Source organism: Macaca fascicularis, chromosome 3, assembly GCF_037993035.2.
Source record: "Macaca fascicularis isolate 582-1 chromosome 3, T2T-MFA8v1.1".
NCBI lineage: Eukaryota > Metazoa > Chordata > Mammalia > Primates > Cercopithecidae > Macaca > Macaca fascicularis.
In genome coordinates this window covers 33,426,880-33,444,485 of record NC_088377.1, presented here as the reverse complement: position 1 = coordinate 33,444,485, position 17,606 = coordinate 33,426,880, and the positions used below count along the sequence as shown (strand labels likewise).

The 17,606-nt window shown below is 40.0% G+C and overlaps 1 protein-coding gene and 1 long non-coding RNA gene across 52 annotated transcripts in view; both read left to right on the top strand.

The window, feature by feature from the left end:
- Positions 1-2,296: 2,296 nt before the first annotated feature.
- On the top strand, positions 2,297-3,358 carry LOC141409814 (uncharacterized). 2 transcript variants are annotated; one of them, XR_012432123.1, is made up of 2 exons: positions 2,297-2,436; positions 3,150-3,358. It is a non-coding gene; the product is annotated as an uncharacterized lncRNA (long non-coding RNA). The 2 variants fall into 2 exon arrangements; XR_012432124.1 differs by having other exon boundaries at positions 2,423-2,560.
- A 3,021-nt stretch (positions 3,359-6,379) lies between these two features.
- LOC107128683 (uncharacterized) overlaps positions 6,380-17,606 on the top strand; it is a 29,437-nt gene continuing 18,210 nt past the window's right edge. For 6 of the 50 annotated variants that reach the window (XR_012432121.1, XR_012432122.1, XR_012432120.1 and 3 more), the window contains exons 1-8: positions 6,380-6,764; positions 6,951-7,035; positions 8,940-9,097; positions 9,811-10,079; positions 10,221-10,341; positions 10,985-11,116; positions 12,485-12,605; positions 16,168-16,252. Coding sequence is in view for 15 of the 50 variants with exons in the window: in XM_074034208.1 (XP_073890309.1) it covers positions 6,503-6,764; positions 6,951-7,035; positions 9,008-9,221; positions 9,811-9,913; positions 10,985-11,082 (762 nt within the window). In the remaining 35 variants the exon portion in view is untranslated. Of the gene's footprint in view, positions 6,783-6,950; positions 7,238-8,026; positions 8,263-8,939; positions 9,222-9,312; positions 10,080-10,220; positions 10,342-10,984; positions 11,117-12,484; positions 12,606-16,167; positions 16,253-17,606 lie in introns of those variants that run through there. The other 44 variants (XR_012432117.1, XR_012432118.1, XR_012432106.1 and 41 more) reach the window with 31 other exon arrangements.

The following is a 17,606-nucleotide window of genomic DNA, read 5'->3' as shown; positions in this document are numbered from 1 at the left end:
TCACCAGATTTCTGGCTATGAGGTAGACCGACTCATTGCTATTTCAAACTACCAGAACCAAACTATGAACTCCCACCTAATGTATAAGATGGAATAGTTGCAATTATTTTAAACTTCAATTTAGTATTAACTGGTCTTTTAACATAAACACTTACTTTGTCAACCCACAAGAGTGTAATCTTCGGCCTCTCATCCACACATGTCTTGAGTAGAGCTGCTAACATTTCGCTTAAGAAGGATGTTGACAATACCTGGCGGGTCATAGTGCACAGCAAGCATGAGGGCTGTTCTACAATAACAAAGAAATCACCCCCACTCAAGAACTGTAATAAAGACTGTTTAAACAGCTAGTTTGACACACTTGACCGTTTTCACATATGCCTGTCAGTGTAGGCGTAATAACCATTTGCATGGACTAGCTGGCTTGGGTCTATAAACATCTAGGGTGCTCAGGTGTTCATCTCTGTAAATGATCACCGAGGCTAAAAGGAAGGGACCACTAGGAATCCTCTTGTCCCTCTGGGGTTATGGCATAATACAAAATACTAACTGAGAGTTCTTTGATGGCCCAGAAACTGTGCTGAGGTCGCTTATCTAAAGTAGGCAAAGATTTAGATGAAGATTTCACCATCGTTTTCCTAGTCTGATATATTATAATTCAAATCAGCCGGGGGTCAGATAAGAGTTACCTGCAGGCTGAAAACAACAACAACAGAAAAACAATCATAATGACAATATTAGTAGTCATAAACTAAAAGCCCACACTTTAAAAATCAACAAAACTGGCCAAGTGCAGTGGCTTATGCCTGTACTCCCAGCACCTTGGGAAGCCAAGGAGACCAGATCATGAGGTCAAGAGATTGAGGCCACCCTGGCCAACACGGTGAAATCCCATCACTACCAAAAATAGACAAATTAGCTGGCCACGGTGGTACACACCTCTAGTCCCAGCTACGTGGGAGGCTGAGGCAGGAGAATCACATGAACCTCGGGGGTGGTGGTTGCAGTGAGTCGACATCACACCACCGCACTCCAGGCTGGAAACGCAGTGAAACTTCGTCTCAAGAAAGGAAAAAAAGGGATTCTTACAATAATTTAGTTTTGGCCGTCCTGTGAACCAATGACCTATTTGGTTAATGATCTGGGAAAATTATATACAAATACATTTTAAATGAATAAATGTTGGGAAAATGCTTGAAGCAAGTATTATTATGAGTCTTTTTAGCCATTTTTACTGTATACGAGAGCCTGAGTTTTTGGTAAAACATATGACACTAGAGAAAGAAAATATTTGACATGCCAATACTTGGATTATACACAACCATTTAGTAACACATTTATAGCAAATATAAAAACATGAGGGCTATATCCTAATGTGGTACACGGATTTGTTTGCCTCTATAAGTTGAATCGACATGTGCAATTTAGAAGACTCGTGTGGAAATCGGGACTTCAGGCTTATCCTAAAAATAATCAAACCTGGTGTCCCCTGAGTTTCTATCACTGTTTGGTCTGCTGTGCAGAGGTCGCCCCTTTATGGAAGGCATGCATTCTCCAGTTTGCTACTGTGCCCACCTCAGTACTTCCCTTACTCAGGTAACCTTCCTTTGTCCTTATAAGTATTTGAGTTTACAACTTTTATGTTGTAGTATATGTTGATAAAGATTTCAAGTTTTTAAAGTCAGCATGTATTTGCTTATAACATGTAGTCTAGAGGGCCTATAAATCCCTCCGTTATGGAGTTGAATTTTAGAATTTAGAAGTTTTTAAAACTCTTTTCTTCACATATACCACAAGTAATCATCTGCCCATCAAAATGCCTAGAAGCCTTTTTAGGTTATTCCTGGTTATAGTTGGAAAATTTATGAATATTGCAGACATTACATCTTTCTCCTCAGCACCCTTCCTTAAAATTGCAGGTGACTTACTGGCTTTTATCATGCTAGAAATAATCCGCATGGATCAGCATGAGAGCTTTTATTGATAAGCCATTATGTTTTTATTTCTGATTTATATTTTACCTAAAACAAAAAGTAATTTTAAATAGCCATGTAAGTTTGGAAGCCAATAAAAATGGATTTAAAAGGTAGAGCTGCATTAGGGTCCTGGGATTACCTATCATGGTAATCTCAATTACAATATTGAGAGTAGTATTTCTTAGTGAGCTTTGGTTTTTTAAAATACTGGTTTTTAAGTTTTTTAAACCTAGCTCTCTTACACAGAGCAAACTGAGCTTTCTAGCAGTAAAGATAAAAATCTACTCTCTTGTATTAGGAAAAAATAACCCATGGACTCTTTAATAATAAGGAAAATAAGTGCATTTGAAGCCAGTCTCTCTTACTTCAGAGGTCATTTCTATAATCACCCGTTTGGAGCAGCAGTGCCCGACATCGGCATCTGGGATCCTGACACGATTGATAGAACCGAATCAAGCAAGTATGTACTACCCAGAGGAAACCTCCACCTATATTGGGAAGTGCTGGCAACTGTTTCTCTGAAACTCTTCATTCCTCAAACGTTAATGTTTGCCACAAATAGTATGGCACAAAATGGGGATCAGGTAAAATTCAAGAGATTTCCTGATTCTTGGACATAAAATACAGTTTTGTAATATTCCTCAAATGCAGATGGTCATGGGGTCTTTCTCTTGGGGTATAATACTTCTGGTAAAGCAAATATTCTTTGGAATACAGTTTAAGAAACACTGCTTTAGAGAGAATAATTCAGATCATTAATTTATGTAAAAAACTTAAAATACTTGCTACTATGTCTTAGGGTTTTGGGGCCATAGAGACAAAAGATACAGCCCTTGCCCTCAAGAAGCTCTTGGTTTCAGAGGGAAACAATGAAATGATTACAATGTACCATGCTAAGTGCTGTGATCGAAGCAAGGATTCTTGGGTCTGGTAAATGTTTAAAGTGAGTTTTGGCAATGAGCACAGTTAATCCGGGGAGACAGACGAGGGTTGTTTGCAAGGCAGCGACCAGCACGTCAGAAAGCATGGAGGAGTGAGAAGAAAGGGCCTGCTTTCCATTGACTTCCTTTCTCTATTGTATTTTTAAGTTCAAAACATCTTAGGTAAGATCCTCGGCTCAGTGGAGAAATACGTAATTTTGTTAATTACTAATTTTTTTCTGCTGTTTTATAGGACAATACCACCCCACTTTTATTCGCTGTGATTTGCAAGAAAGAGAAAATGGTGGAATTTTTATTGAAAAAGCAAATACACATGCCGTTGATAGGCCGAGATGGTACAGCAGTTCTTTTTTAAAGCGAAAAGCTGTTTATTCTAGAGTTGTAAGAGTCAAGTCAGAAGTACTAATAAGCTGCACGTAATTATTGGCATATAGTGAAAAATATCACCACGAACAATCAGGTAGACCAGCAAGTATTTGGACTGAGTAACATAAAGAAGAGCATATGGTAGGATTCATCTTTTCGTGTAATATAGAGTGTTTGTTACTCCTAATCTGATGTTTTTGGTACTGTAAGCTTTTATTAGCTAAAGGGTTTTGTATGAGTTTTATAATTTTTTTTTTTTTTTTCCTTTCTTGAGACGGAGTCTCACTCCGTTGCCAGCCTGGAGTGCGGTGGTGTGATCTCGGCTCACTGCAACCTCCACCTGCCAGGTTCAAGCGATTCTCCTGCCTCAGCCTCCCACGTAGCTGGGACTACAGGTGTGTACCACCGCGGCCAGCTTATTTGTGTATTTTTAGCAGTGATGGGATTTCACCGTGTTGGCCAGGGTGGTCGCAATCTCTTGACCACATGATCTGGTCTCCTTGGCTTCCCAAGGTGCTGAGATTATAGGCGTAAGCCACTGCAGTTGGGCGGTTTTATTAATTTTTAAAGTGTGGGCTTTTAGTTTATGACTACTAATATTGTCATTATGATTGTTGTTGTTGTTGTTGTTTTCAGCCTGCAGATAACTCTTATCTGACCCCCAGCTGATTTGAATTATATATCAGACTAGGAAAGCAATGGCAAAATCTTCATCTAAATCTTTGCCAACTTTAGATAAGTGACCTCAGCACAGTTTCTGGGCCATCAAAGGACTCTCAGTTAGCATCTTGTATTATGTCATACCCCAGTGGGACAAGAGGATTTCTTGTGGTCCCTTCCTTTTACCCTTGGTGATCACTTACAAGGAGGAACACCTGAGCACCCTAGATGCTTATAGACCCAAGCCAGCTAGTCCGTGCAAATAGTTATTACGCCTACACTGACAGGCATATGTGAAAATGGTAAGGTGTGTCAAACTAGCTGTTTAAACAGTCTTTATTACAGTTCTTGAGTGGGGCGATTTCTTTGTTATTGTAGAACAGCCCTCATGCTTGCTGTGCACTATGACCCGCCAGGTATTGTCAACATCCTTCTTAAGCAAAATGTTAAGAGCTCTACTCAAGACATGTGTGGATGAGAGGCCGAAGACTTCCCTCTTGTGGGTTGACAAAGTAAGTGTTTATGTTAAAAGACCAGTTAATACTAAATTGAAGTTGAAAATAATTGCAACTACTCCATCTTATACATCAGGTGAGAGTTCATCGTTTGGTTCTGGTAGTTTGAAATAGCAATGAGAGTTAGTCTACCTTTTAGCCAGAAAGCTGGTGATCCCTGAAATGAGAGCAGAACTGAGTAACAAGGGGATGTTACATGTTGTTGGTCCATGTCTTGGAAATGTGAAAATGTGAACTTGCCTTGCCTTCATGGAACTGAAAAACAATAAAAGCAGGGTTTTGTCTTGTCTGTTAGTTGGAGAGGACCATGGAGATCCAGCATCCTAGCACGGATCTGCTGGCCCAGAGTTTGAGGAGTTAGAGAAGAAATTGTAGTTGTTCAAGCCAGGTTTTGATACCCGTTAGTTTTCTCCCTTTGGTGTGATTGATGTGCTCAGTGATAGGAGACAATTAGGTAATCTATTTTAAGGAGATTATATATATATATGTATATTTAAAATATATATCTATATAAAAATATATATTAATATGTTATATATTTATGTATTACTATATTATTACTATATATTAATATGTAGTAATATATAATATAATGTATACTATATAATATATAATATACAATATGTAATTAATATATTTATTATTTAATATTAATAAATATTTATTATTTAATACACAATTTATATATATTTAATATGTTTATATGTTAATGTATATTAAATGTATATTTAATATATATTTTATACACACACACACACACACACACACTCTTATATTATTATGGAGGAATGACTTTGCTGTACGAAATTGCATTCCCCAAAACTAAAACCATGCTGCTTACTCAACTGAGGTAAAAAATGGAGGACTGTCACGCCTGTAATCGCAACACTTTGGGAGGCCAAGGCGGGTGGATCGAGGACAGGAGACGGAGACCATCCTGGCTTACATGGTGAAACCCCGTCTCTACTAAAAATACAAAAAATTAGCTGGGCGTGGTGGGGGGCACCTGCGGTGCCAGCTACTGGTGGGGCCTGAGGCAGGAGAATCGCGTGAACCCGGGAGGCGGAGGTGGCAGTGAGCCCAACTCGCGCCACTGCACTCCAGCCTGGCGACAGAGTAAGACTGTTTCAAGAAACTATTCAAACATAATAACGTTGCTAGTATTCTGAACTATTAAGTTAGGAGTAAGTATGTAAGATTTAAATTTTTATTGATGTATAGCATGCATACAGACGTACATCCACAATAAAGTATTAATGTAATGCTCAAAAAATTATAACAAAGCTAATACATTAGTGTAACTATAGAATGGAAATACCTTTGTTTTTGTCCACCAACTATTTCCTCTTCCTCCTCCCCAAATGTAAGCACAAGCCTAAGAGCTAGTGTTCTAGATGGCTTTTCTTTTTTATACTAGTGTTTTATTGGAGCATGTTTTAAATTCTTACACACAATGTCCAAAATAGTGTAATAGGCTGATGCTCAGCCTCAACATCTACTAATTCTGTCTCATTTCTGTTTAATTTCTGGTTCAGCTCCTTCCCCACACCCACTTTATTGTTGTGTTCATTTTCTGTAAGATAAGATGTATATGCATTGAAACATACAGTCTTTGCCTTTCTGACAAATCAATACAGCCATATATCCATTTCCCTTTCAAATATAGAATCACTGCCACCTAACAATTGTTAACGTGCGTGTGAATCACCTTTAAGGCTTTGAAGTTTAGATTTTGATACAGTGTATCTGGGTTTTGCCCTGCCTCTCCCCGCCCCGCCCCAGCTTGACCCCGCCCCAGCCTCGCCCCTTCCCCTCGCGGACCCCGCGCCCCGCCCCGCCTGCGGCCCTGCGGAACCTAGAGTCGCAGACGCGTTTCCGGAGGACGGAATTCGGCGTCGGACTCAGAGCCCCGGGTAGTTCCGGAGGCGACTGCGACGCATGGCGGGGAGCGGTGTGGAGAAGACGCGCGGGTGGCGGGGCCTTGCACTGCGGCGGCCCTCCGGCACCCTTGTGCTGCCCCCCTTCCTCCAGGCCCTAGGACCTCATGCCGGGGAGGCAGCGTGGGCCCCAGGCCCCGGTACTCTGCGCCTCCCGCAGACGCTGGCTTCCCGGCCCGGTTTCCAGCGCCGGGAATCCTTCCACTGTCTGTCTCTGCCCAGGGCAACCCCTGCGCAGTAACGCCGACCCCAGAGCGCACCCGTTAGGCGATGAAGGCACAAAAGAAGAGGAAGAAAACCCGGAACAGGGCCTCGGTGGCAAATGGAGGCGAGAAGGCCTCAGAGAAGCCCGCCCCAGAGGAAGTTCCCGTAAGCGCTGAGGCTCAGGCAAGGGCGGGTGTCAGTCGGGAAGGGTGGAATCCCCCGGTGCGAATCCACGGGCACGTGTGATCCACGGGTCCGCTGAGTTAAGGCGGGGAGGGGGATGGAGTGGGGCCGGGCGTTGTGTTGTGTCCCAGCGCCCTCTCACAGCCGCTGCCCCCAAATCCGTCACAGGTACAAGCAGTTGGCCCAGGGATTGGCTTGGTGCGTGGAGCGACTGCAGCTGGGTCTCAAGAGGCAGAAACTCACCCCGACACGAGTAAGAGACGTGGATTGTGTGATGCCCCATTATTTTATGTTATCAGTAAGATAATTTTTAAAATGCTACAAATGATTTTGAGTCCAGCTCGAGCAACATAGTGGGACACCTGTCTCTTAACAACAACAGCCAAAACAAACAAACAAGCAATAGCAAAACCCTCAAGTTTCGGATATACTCCTGATTAAGAAACCCAGAATAGGTAAGTGCAATATACAAATTTCTGTATCTCAAAAATGTTAGAAGAGTTGGCATTTGATAGGTGCTACTTCCTTCAAAGTTCTCCTTTTCAATCTGCTTTTCAAGACTTCTCTTTCTCTACACCTGTGACTGGGAAGTGAAAGGAAATAGTATTGGCAACATCTCTCAGCTTACAGAATAACACCTTTTCCTTCCCACCATTAGTCATTCACTACCATTCAGAGAGTCCTTAGAAATTTGCTTATGGGTAATCTTTCAATAGGTAGAGGCTGACCCTTTCAGGATTTGGTGTCCTTTTGTCACCATGCAGGTGATTGTGTCTCAACAGATGCTCATTACAAGTTGGACTTTCTCAATTAGAATAGTAGCAAATCCTAAACTATTTCTTTTTGGTTGAAGGTGTATTATGAACTATCTCAGTATATTTGTTAAGTTTATAGAGCTTTAGCATAACCAAAATGTCAGTTTTAAACACTGAAATCCATGAAGCTATTAAGAATACAGATAGGGATTCTTACAATAGTTTAGTTTTAGCCGTCCTGTGAACCAATGACCTATTTGGTTAACGATCTGGGAAAATTATATACAAATACATTTTAAATGAATAAATGTTGGGAAAATGCTTGAAGCAAGTATTATTATGAGTCTTTTTAGCCATTTTTACTGTATACGAGAGCCTGAGTTTTTGGTAAAACATATGACACTAGAGAAAGAAAATATTTGACATGCCAATACTTGGATTATACACAACCATTTAGTAACACATTTATAGCAAATATAAAAACACGAGGGCTATATCCTAATGTGGTACACGGATTTGTTTGCCTCTATAAGTTGAATCGACATGTGCAATTTAGAAGACTCGTGTGGAAATCTGGACTTCAGGCTTATCCTAAAAAAAAATCAAACCTGGTGTCCCCTGAGTTTCTATCACTGTTTGGTCTGCTGTGCAGAGGTCGCCCCTTTATGGAAGGCATGCATTCTCCAGTTTGCTACTGTGCCCACCTCAGTACTTCCCTTACTCAGGTAACCTTCCTTTGTCCTTATAAGTATTTTGAGTTTACAACTTTTATGTTGTAGTATATGTTGATAAAGATTTCAAGTTTTTAAAGTCAGCATGTATTTGCTTATAACATGTAGTCTAGAGGGCCTATAAATCCCTCCGTTATGGAGTTGAATTTTAGAATTTAGAAGTTTTTAAAACTCTTTTCTTCACATATGCCACAAGTAATCATCTGCCCATCAAAATGCCTAGAAGCCTTTTTAGGTTATTCCTGGTTATAGTTGGAAAATTTATGAATATTGCAGACATTACATCTTTCTCCTCAGCACCCTTCCTTAAAATTGCAGGTGACTTACTGGCTTTTATCATGCTAGAAATAATCCGCATGGATCAGCATGAGAGCTTTTATTGATAAGCCATTATGTTTTTATTTCTGATTTATATTTTACCTAAAACAAAAAGTAATTTTAAATAGCCATGTAAGTTTGGAAGCCAATAAAAATGGATTTAAAAGGTAGAGCTGCATTAGGGTCCTGGGATTACCTATCATGGTAATCTCAATTACAATATTGAGAGTAGTATTTCTTAGTGAGCTTTGGTTTTTTAAAATACTGGTTTTTAAGTTTTTTAAACCTAGCTCTCTTACACAGAGCAAACTGAGCTTTCTAGCAGTAAAGATAAATCTACTCTCTTGTATTAGGAAAAAATAACCCATGGACTCTTTAATAATAAGGAAAATAAGTGCATTTGAAGCCAGTCTTACTTCAGAGGTCATTTCTATAATCACCCGTTTGGAGCAGCAGTGCCCGACATCGGCATCTGGGATCCTGACACGATTGATAGAACCGAATCAAGCAAGTATGTACTACCCAGAGGAAACCTCCACCTATATTGGGAAGTGCTGGCAACTGTTTCTCTGAAACTCTTCATTCCTCAAACGTTAATGTTTGCCACAAATAGTATGGCACAAAATGGGGATCAGGTAAAATTCAAGAGATTTCCTGATTCTTGGACATAAAATACAGTTTTGTAATATTCCTCAAATGCAGATGGTCATGGGGTCTTTCTCTTGGGGTATAATACTTCTGGTAAAGCAAATATTCTTTGGAATACAGTTTAAGAAACACTGCTTTAGAGAGAATAATTCAGATCATTAATTTATGTAAAAAACTTAAAGTACTTGCTACTATGTCTTAGGGTTTTGGGGCCATAGAGACAAAAGATACAGCCCTTGCCCTCAAGAAGCTCTTGGTTTCAGAGGGAAACAATGAAATGATTACAATGTACCATGCTAAGTGCTGTGATCGAAGCAAGGATTCTTGGGTCTGGTAAATGTTTAAAGTGAGTTTTGGCAATGAGCACAGTTAATCCGGGGAGACAGACGAGGGTTGTTTGCAAGGCAGCGACCAGCACGTCAGAAAGCATGGAGGAGTGAGAAGGAAGGGCCTGCTTTCCATTGACTTCCTTTCTCTATTGTATTTTTAAGTTCAAAACATCTTAGGTAAGATACTCGGCTCAGTGGAGAAATACGTAATTTTGTGAATTATTAATTTTTTTCTGCTGTTTTATAGGACAATACCACCCCACTTTTATTCGCTGTGATTTGCAAGAAAGAGAAAATGGTGGAATTTTTATTGAAAAAGCAAATACACATGCCGTTGATAGGCCGAGATGGTACAGCAGTTCTTTTTTAAAGCGAAAAGCTGTTTATTCTAGAGTTGTAAGAGTCAAGTCAGAAGTACTAATAAGCTGCACGTAATTATTGGCATATAGTGAAAAATATCACCACGAACAATCAGGTAGACCAGCAAGTATTTGGACTAACAAAGAAGAACATATGGTAGGATTCATCTTTTCGTGTAATATAGAGTGTTTATTACTTATAATCTGATGTTTTTGGTACTGTAAGCTTTTATTAGCTAAAAGCTAAGGGTTTTGTGTGAGTTTTATAAATTTTTTTTTTTTTTTTTCCTTTCTTGAGACGGAGTCTCACTCCGTTGCCAGCCTGGAGTGCAGTGGTGTGATCTCGGCTCACTGCAACCTCCACCTGCCAGGTTCAAGCGATTCTCCTGCCTCAGCCTCCCACGTAGCTGGGACTACAGGTGTGTACCACCGCGGCCAGCTTATTTGTGTATTTTTAGCAGTGATGGGATTTCACCGTGTTGGCCAGGGTGGTCGCAATCTCTTGACCACATGATCTGGTCTCCTTGGCTTCCCAAGGTGCTGAGATTATAGGCGTAAGCCACTGCAGTTGGCCAGTTTTATTAATTTTTAAAGTGTGGGCTTTTAGTTTATGACTACTAATATTGTCATTATGATTGTTGTTGTTGTTGTTGTTTTCAGCCTGCAGATGACTCTTATCTGACCCCCAGCTGATTTGAATTATATATCAGACTAGGAAAACAATGGCGAAATCTTCATCTAAATCTTTGCCAACTTTAGATAAGCGACCTCAGCACAGTTTCTGGGCCATCAAAGGACTCTCAGTTAGCATCTTGTATCATGTCATACCCCAGTGGGACAAGAGGATTCCTTGTGGTCTCTTCCTTTTAGCCTTGGTGATCATTTACAAGGATGAACACCTGAGCACCCTAGATGCTTATAGACCCAAGCTAGCTAGTCCGTGCAAATAGTTATTACGCCTACACTGACAGGCATATGTGAAAATGGTAAGGTGTGTCAAACTAGCTGTTTAAACAGTCTTTATTACAGTTCTTGAGTGGGGCGATTTCTTTGTTATTGTAGAACAGCCCTCATGCTTGCTGTGCACTATGACCCGCCAGGTATTGTCAACATCCTTCTTAAGCAAAATGTTAAGAGCTCTACTCAAGACGTGTGGATGAGAGGCTGAAGACTTCCCTCTTGTGGGTTGACAAAGTAAGTGTTTATGTTAAAAGACCAGTTAATACTAAATTGAAGTTGAAAATAATTGCAACTACTCCATCTTATACATCAGGTGAGAGTTCATAGTTTGGTTCTGGTAGTTTGAAATAGCAATGAGAGTTAGTCTACCTTTTAGCCAGAAAGCTGGTGATCCCTGAAATGAGAGCAGAACTGAGTAACAAGGGGATGTTACATGTTGTTGGTCCATGTCTTGGAAATGTGAAAATGTGAACTTGCCTTGCCTTCATGGAACTGAAAAACAATAAAAGCAGGGTTTTGTCTTGTCTGTTAGTTGGAGAGGACCATGGAGATCCAGCATCCTAGCACGGATCTGCTGGCCCAGAGTTTGAGGAGTTAGAGAAGAAATTGTAGTTGTTCAAGCCAGGTTTTGATACCTGTTAGTTTTCTGCCTTTGGTGTGATTGATGAGCTCAGTGATAGGAAACAATTTGGTAATCTATTTAATCAGATTTTATACTTATATATTTAAATATAAATATACACAAATATGAATATTAATATATCATATTTAGGTATTAATGTATTATTTATGTATTAGCAAATATTAATGTAATGTATTACTCTGTAGTGTATGTATAATAGAAAATAATGTAATATACAATAAATATTACATATAATTATATGTAATATAATTCTTATAGTTATAACAAATGTTATAGTATGAAATATATATTATATATCATTTTATATATTAATACTGTATATGTTAATATGCATTATTTTGTCTTGTCTGTTAATTGGAATTGTTATATATAGTATACAGTATATAATGTTATTTTTTATATTTAATATATATTTAATATTAACATTTTTAGTATATAATTAATCTATAATATACATTTATGTATATGAATTCAAAGCACCTCACATAAGATTTTCTGTTCAGTTGAGCAGTATGTAATTTTGTGAATTATTACTTTTTTTCTACTTTTTAATGGACAATACCACCCCACTTTTATTCGCTGTGACTTGCAAGAAAGAGAAAATGGTGGAATTTTTATTGAAGAAGCCAATACACATGCCGTTGATAGGCTGAGATGGTACAGCATTTCTTTTTTAAAGTCAAAACCTACGTATTCTCGAGTTGTAACAGTCAAGTCAGAAGTATTAATAAGATGCACGTAATTATTGGCATATAGTGAAAAATATCACCACGAACGATCAGGTAGACCAGAAAATATTTGGACTGAGTAACATAAAGAAGAGCATGTAGTAGGATTCATCTTTTTCTGCAATATAGAATGTTTCTAACTTATAATCTTATGTTTTTGGTACTGTAAGCTTTTATTAGGTAAAGGGTTTTGTATGAGTTTTATAAATTGTTTGTTTTTCCTTTCTTGAGACGGAGTCTCACTCCGTTGCCAGCCTGGAGTGCGTTGGTGTGATCTCGGCTCACTGCATCCTCCACGTCCCAGGTTCGAGCGATTCTCCTGCCTCAACCTCCCACGTAGCTGGGACTACAGGTGTGTACCACCACGGCGAGCTTATTTGTATATTTTTAGTAGAGATGGGATTTCAACATGTTGGCCAGGGAGGTCTCAATTTCTTGAGCTCGTGATCTGGTCTCCTTGCCTTCCCAAGGTGCTGGGACTACAGGCATAAGCCACTGCAGTTGGCCAGTTTTATTAATTTTTAAAGTGTGGGCTTTTAGTTTATGACTACTAATACTGTCATTATGATTGTTGTTGTTGTTGTCATTCTCAGCTTGCAGATTTCTCTTATCTGACCCCCAGCTGATTTGAATTATAGTATAACAGACTAGAAAAGCAATGGTGTAATCTTCATCTAAATCTTTGTCTACTTTAGATAAGCGACCTCAGCACAGTTTCTGGGCCATCAAAGGACTCTAACTTAGCATCTTGTATTATGTCATACTCCAGTGGGACAAGAGGATTCCTTGTGGTCCCTTCCTTTTGGCCTTGGTGATCATTTCAAAGATGAACGCTTGAGCACCCTAGATGCTTATAGACCCAAGCTAGCTAGTCCACGCAAATAGTTACTATGCCTGCACTGACAGGCATATGTTAAACGGTAAAGTGTGTGAAACTAGCTGTTTGTTATTTGTTTAACATTGGTAACGAACAAAGATTTATAAGTACCGTGACAGGATGTGAGCTGAGAAAAATGAACTGGAAAATAAGTCGTGACAGGAAAATCCCATTAGGAAATGCTTTCCTCAATAGAGGAAACATGAAATTTGGTTAAGGTTTATTTGGATAAATACTAACACTTTGACTTTTCAATCATTCGAGGGTAACTATCATATTTATGTTCGTATAAATCTTCAGGGGATCAAATTACTTGCAGTAATCATGGAATCCCCCGGTACCTTTTAGTTGCAAAAACGTTTAACACATTGCCTATGACTTTTTTTTTTTCTTTCCTGGAAACTTACAATTTTGGTATCATATAGTTTTTAGGAGGGATTGTTTCTCTACTTATGTTATTGGTTCTTTCGTGAGAGGAATATTACAAGTTGTAGAAAAATCGCTGAGTGTGATGGTGTAGACCTGTGATCCCTGCTACTTGGGAGTTTGAGGCAAGAAGATTGCTTGGACCCAGGCGTTTGAGAGAAGCCTGGACAACATAACAAGACTGTATCTGACTTAAAAATACAAATTGTGGAAATGTGGAAATTTAAATTTTTGCTCTCAAAATTTGTACCGCAAAGGGATTTTTTTGTGTGTTTTATAAGTTGTCCATGAAGAGTTTCCGTGAAACACTTCATAGTTTGCTGCAAATAAACAGTTCTCGAAGCAGAGACTCTTAATACCGATATGGTAAGACTTCAACGTCATAATTTTGTCATTGTAGTTTATCTAAACTATTGACTTGGCCGGGCCCCGTGGCTCAAGCCTATAATCCCAGCGCTGTGGGAGGCCGAGGTGGGGGATGACCTGAGGTCAGGAGTTCGAGATCAGCCTGGCCAGCATGGTGAAACCTTGCCTCTTAAAAGAAGAAGAAACAGAAAAATTAGCCAGGCATGATGGCGCATGCTTGTATTCCCAGCTGCTCAGGAGGCCGAGGCCGGAGAATTGCTTGAACCCGGGACGCGGAAGTTGCAGTGAGCCAAGATCACACCGTTGCACTCCTGCCAGGGTGACAGTGCAAGACCACATCTTAAAAAATAAAATGACCACTCAAAGTCCATCTATCACATTCTGCAATTTTGGGTTTTGGAAGTTTTTAGGTTTCCTTGTTTAAAAAATCATTGGAAGCTCCTGCATACCATGGGCCACTGGAGGTCAGCGAACACATTTGTGCGTATCCTGGAGTACCTAGAACACAGTCTTCCGCGTAAGCAGCATTTTAACGGCTGTTTTTTGAGAGGGGGATTCACTCTGTAATGCAGGCTGGAGTGCGGTGGCGAGACCTTGGCTCACTCCCATCTCCATTTCCTGGGCTCAGGTGATCCTCACACCTCAGCCATCCAAGTAGTTGGGACCACCGTAGACCTGTGTCACCATGCTGGGCTGATTTCTGTAGTTTCTGCAGAGACGGGGTTTTGCCTTGTTGCCCAGGCTGGTCTTGAACTGTTGGGTGCAAGTGTTCTGTCTGCCTCAGCCTCTCAAAGTGCTGGGGTTACAGGCGTGAGACACTCAGCCTTCATCGTTGCTTCATCTGAATAAATAGACAAATGAAGTTTTATCTCATGGAATGTGCCAAGTCATATGCCTCATGTATCTTAACGATTCAATATTTAAAATATTGCTTACCTTTGTATTACATTTTAATATTTAAGGATGTGTAAGTTTTGAGGTGTTATGTTGAGAAATTATGCCATCCATAAAAAGGAAATAAATTAGAAATAGGTCATCAGCAGCAAAGAGGATTGCAACGTATTCCCTAGTATCATTCAGCTGGAATCATGACGTTGTGATTGCAGGTGAACGTTTCTTATACTTTTTATTAGCTCCAACTCACGTTCTATGAAATACACCTTTTCAAGCCATACATTACTCTTTAGAATTCTGGTGACCAATAAATAAACTAATGTTTTTCTAGGTGGAAAGTTGAAAGTTCCAGGTTTTTCTCTCTCTCTTATAATAGTGTTCTTTCAGGTAGTGGTAGATGACCATGTTTAAGTAATGGAATGTCTTAGAGTAATAAACTCTGTCACAGCACTACTTACAACATCTAATTGTAGCGTAAATATTAAGTGGTATAATTAGGGACAGGAATGACCAAAATGCTCTGTTAGGGATCTATTTCTCCACATCCTTGATTGTACTTCATGGGGTTTCCTTTCTTTCTTGGCTTAAGCTCGCATTTCGTTGACCGATTAGGCTTGTTTTTTGTATTTCCCTCCGTTCTCACGTTGTAAATGGAAAGTTTTGTGGAGTCAGGGTCTTGCTCTGTTGCCCAGGCTGGAGTACAGTGGCATGATCTCGGCTCACTACAGTCTCCACCTCCAAAGCTCAAGTGATCCTCCCCCATCAGCCTCCCGAGCAGCTGGGATACAGGCACACACCAGCGTGCCTGACTCCTTCCTGTATTTCTGTGCAGAGACGTGTTCTCATTATGCTGCCCAGGCTGGTCTCAAATTCCCGAAGTCAAGCAATCCACCCACCTTGGCCTGGCAAAGGGCTGTGATTACAGGTGTGAGCCACCATGCCTGGGCAACATTGAGGTTTATTGAAAGGAATTGATGAGTGCTGGCTGTGGTGTTTCACACGGGTTATCTCAACACTTTGGGAGGCAGAAGGGGAAGGTTTCCTTCAGCCCAGGAGGTTGAGACCAGCCCGGGCAATTGAATGAGACTCTGTCTCTACAAAAGTAACCATCAAGACATTAGCCCAGCATGTGATGGTATGCACCTTGTAGTTCCAGCTGTTCAGGAAGTTGAGGTGGGAATATTGCTTGAGGTCAGGATCTTGAGGCGGTAGTGAGCCATAATCATGCCACTGCATTCTAGCTCTGGGTTGACAGAGTGAGACCAGTTTCATAAAAAGAGATTCATAAGACACTCTTGATGCGACTCATTATAATTTGTAAAGTGGAAACTCATTCTTGATATTACCTTAGCAGCGTGTCCCCGAGAAAGTGTCGGAGCCTTTACCTCGACCTTCCTGTGAAAAAGGGAACAGAATAGTCAACGGAAAAGGAGAAGGTGAGAACTGTATTTTATTGATAAAGTCATTGGACGGAACACCTCTTTTCAAATAGGAGTACCAAGATAGTCTAATAGCTAAATAAAATGTCCTGTTAACTGTATAATAAGTAAAGGAGAAGTCAAATGGTGATAAGTTGTGTCTCTAACTAAGGGTCCGCAGTTGATGCTATTGCGAGTACCACTAAAGGAGCTGAGTTATGAGTTCCATTTTAAGATACTCTAAGACCTGAGGCAAGTCAATAAAGAGGGGAGAGGAAATGAATAAAACAGAAAGAAGGCATGAGGAGGGCGGAGGAGTGTACATGGAATAATAAAAAAAAAAAATGTGGGTGTATGTAATGGAGGGTAGTAAAGTCAAACTGTTCTGTAGAAGAAGGAAGAACAGGGTGTCAGAAATAGGAAGATAAAGGGAGCTTCCAATAGCAAAATGTGTCAGAGAACGTGAGTGACATGTTCCTCCTCTTGCTGTCATCCTCACTCCTGGGGAGGCATTAAGGATTGAGGTACTTTACCACACAGACCTGTGTTTTATCTACCGTAGATGAGTATCACCAAAAACGGTCAGCCATGTATGGCTAGAACTTAGTTTTGTAGAAGACGTTGTAACCTCACGGGATAGTATCATATAGGTCAAATTAACATAATTGAAAGGAATAGTGTTGGGTGACTGATGGAGAAGAAACAAATTAGAGAAGGTCCTGCCTGATGACAAGTTCATGAGGAACACTATGGCTTATAATGTACTATTAAATTCAGGGATACAATAGGGAAGAAACTGAGGCTAAACCAAAAAGGGCAACTAGGGTAATCAAATACGGAAGCACATCGGTGTAGAACAGGGCATTCAAATTTTCCTGAATGAGTTGAGGAGCTTCTGGAAAATGCACACTCTGATCGATTCTGCATTTCTCATGAGTACTCAGGTGATGGTGGTGGTGCTGGTCCTTAGACACAGCTCTGAAGAGCAAGGGAATAGCCTTCCTTTAGAGAAATGTGGAAAAAGAACCATTGAACGAAATGCGAGCTTAAGCCAAGAAAGAAAGGAAACCCCATGAAGTACAATCAAGGACGTGGAGAAATAGATCCCTAACAGAGCATTTTGGTCTTTCCTGTCCCTAATGATGCTACTTAATATTTATGCTACAATTAGATGTTGTAAGTAGTGCTGTGATAGAGTTTATTACTATAAGACATTCAGTTACTTAAACATGGTACTCTACCACTACCTGAAAGAACACTATTATAAGAGAGAGAGAAACCTGGAACTTTCAACTTTCCACCTAGAAAAATAATTGGTCACCAGAATTCTAAAGAGTAATGTATGGCTTGAAAAGGTATATTTCATAGAACG